The sequence below is a fragment of the Arachis hypogaea genome, chromosome 18 (assembly GCF_003086295.3).
Source record: "Arachis hypogaea cultivar Tifrunner chromosome 18, arahy.Tifrunner.gnm2.J5K5, whole genome shotgun sequence".
NCBI lineage: Eukaryota > Viridiplantae > Streptophyta > Magnoliopsida > Fabales > Fabaceae > Arachis > Arachis hypogaea.
Window position 1 is genome coordinate 130991311 of NC_092053.1, and position 2263 is coordinate 130993573.

The window sequence follows — 2263 nt, forward strand, 5'->3', positions numbered from 1 at the left end:
ATTGAAGACAGACTCCATGCGATACACCGGATGCACAAACCCCCTCCAATCAATTCTTGCATGCGAGCATGCTGCGAGGACGTGACGACATGGAAGATGAAGCGCCTGGAAATACCCACAGTTACACTTGCCTTCATCGAGTAGAACCTGGTAGTTTTGTTGTCTGGACCCAGGGACTACCGCTAACTCTTCAACTGTGAAGCTAGTTCGTGAACGATCAAACTGGTAAACATTCATGGTGTTGATGTGCTTCAAGTTGAACTCAATGGCCTTCATTAGTGTCTGCGAGAACTCGGCGCCGACTTGGAGTTGAGCAAGGGCCTCGGAACCCTTTCTAGCAAAAAGTTCTCCTAACCGGAAATAACTTGACTTAACAAGAGCCATTTTTGGCAAATTCCGAGAACCTTTCATCACAGCGTTTATGCACACAGAGATATTCGTCGACATGTTCCCGAATCTACGACCCTCATCAGCATACGGCGCCCACTGTGATCGTGGCATCTCGTCAAGCCACTTCATGATCGCCTCATTCTCACCCCGTAGATGCCCGAAATAATGAGCAAAATCCCGCTGCGACTTCGAATACGCTGCATTAATTAGAACCTTTTTCAAGTCCTTGTTCTTGAAGTGAGTGATGAAGTTAGAAGCAATGTGTCTCATACAAAATGCCTGGAAAGCATGAGGTGGTTTTCATAAACTATCATCGGCATTCAGTGCACCATCAATTGATTTGTGCCTGTCTGAAATCACTAAGACACCGGGTTGTGGAGTCACATGATGACGCAGATAGGACAGAAAGAACGACCATGCCTCCTTTGTCTCACCCTCGACCACGGCAAACGCAACAGGCAAAATGTTTGCGTTGCCATCCTGAGCTATGGCCATGAGCAGCATCCCACCGTATTTACCATATAAGTGTGTTCCATCAATGGAAATTAGTGGCTTGCAATGCTTGAAAGCCTTAATGCATGGTGGAAATGTCCAAAACACCCGATGAAACATGACGGTATCAGCTAAACCAGGCCAAGGCTGAGTGACAAGTTGCACCCAAGTACCTACAGACGAATTCTCAATAAGCACATTGTATACCGTTCTTGTATTATTAATATATAAACACAACGAATAAATCCATACCAGGCAAGTACATTTGCATAGCGAACAACCAATGAGGAAGCTCGTTATATGACTCCTCCCAATCCCCATATATGCTAGCAATCACTCTCTGTTTTGTGAGCCAAACCTTTCTGTACGATGCCTTGTAACCGAAGTGTTTCTCTAAACCTCCTTGCAGAACTTTGATACTTATTGTTGGATCCGCTTTTACAATTGTGAAAATGTATTGCGCAATCACCTTCGAATCCAACCGACGATGGTCTTGTCCCATCGAAGTTTGCATGCATCTGTGAGGATCTCTGTATCTCCTCACCTCCCATTTTTCTACCTTACGGCGATATGATATGTGTATGCTCCAATTACAACCCGGTCCGAATTGGATACACTGTGCATTATACCTCCACTGGTCACTGTTTACTATTTTGTACTCCACAGCCCTCCTGATGTTGTACATCTTAACAGCCAACATGACTTCTTCCTTATTTTGAAAATGTTGTCCAACCTCAAACTCATTCCTTGGATCATCTTTAGGGCCTCCCTGGGTGAAGGACCACTCATTGCCTCCAGATTCAACATAGAAAAGTGGTCAGGGCGATCATACGGTTGGGAAATAGCGGGCTGTGTCAGGGCAATTTGTGTGTCACCGTAACAGTTCATCTCTTCTTCATCGTCACCATCATCAGAAATTTCGACAGGTTCTTCTTCAGCATCGTCTCGATCATCAGGGTTAACTTCATACTGATCCATCATCGGATCCCTAACAGCGGAACCATCGTGACTTTCAACGCCGTCATCCAACTCAGCATTGTCCACTTCAACATTAGACCCTTCTTGACTACCTTCAGGAGCCATATTCAGATCCACCATTGTCCGCCTGATATTTCATCTACGTCCTCGTCGTCGCGCAGACGATACCTGATTAAAAATACCATAACGTTTTTATCACAAGTGTGTTCACATAAATATACCACCAGCAGAAACAACACAGTTGTGACATACCTTTTATAAATTAAAGTACCATCTATTTCGGTTGGATATCCGTAGTAGATTTTCATCACCTTCTTTGTCTCTTGCGTCCTCACAGAGAGTAATACTAGATTCTTTAACAGCTCTAAACAATTGATTTCTGCTGTCAGATGGGTAAATATAG

The 2263-nt window shown here is 44.2% G+C and overlaps 1 protein-coding gene across 1 annotated transcript; it reads right to left on the reverse strand.

Moving 5' to 3' along the window:
- Positions 1-690: 690 nt before the first annotated feature.
- LOC112770575 (uncharacterized) lies at positions 691-1965 on the reverse strand. The gene is made up of 3 exons (XM_025814912.1): positions 1758-1965; positions 1135-1674; positions 691-1055 (listed from the first exon to the last, which is right to left on the reverse strand). Exons 1-3 carry the CDS (start codon positions 1963-1965, stop codon positions 691-693), a joined length of 1113 nt encoding a protein of 370 aa, XP_025670697.1.
- Between the last annotated feature and the right edge of the window lie 298 nt (positions 1966-2263).

Bases quoted from the DNA above. Each gene is read 5' to 3' on its own strand.
- LOC112770575 (XM_025814912.1), bottom strand. From the start codon at position 1,965: ATGGCTCCTGAAGGTAGTCAAGAAGGGTCTAATGTTGAAGTGGACAAT. The intron at 1,675-1,757 runs GTGACACACAAA...TTGAATCTGGAG, and splicing joins AGAAGAGATGAACTGTTACG to GCAATGAGTGGTCCTTCACC. The intron at 1,056-1,134 runs GTATGGATTTAT...ATTCGTCTGTAG, and splicing joins TATGCAAATGTACTTGCCTG to GTACTTGGGTGCAACTTGTC.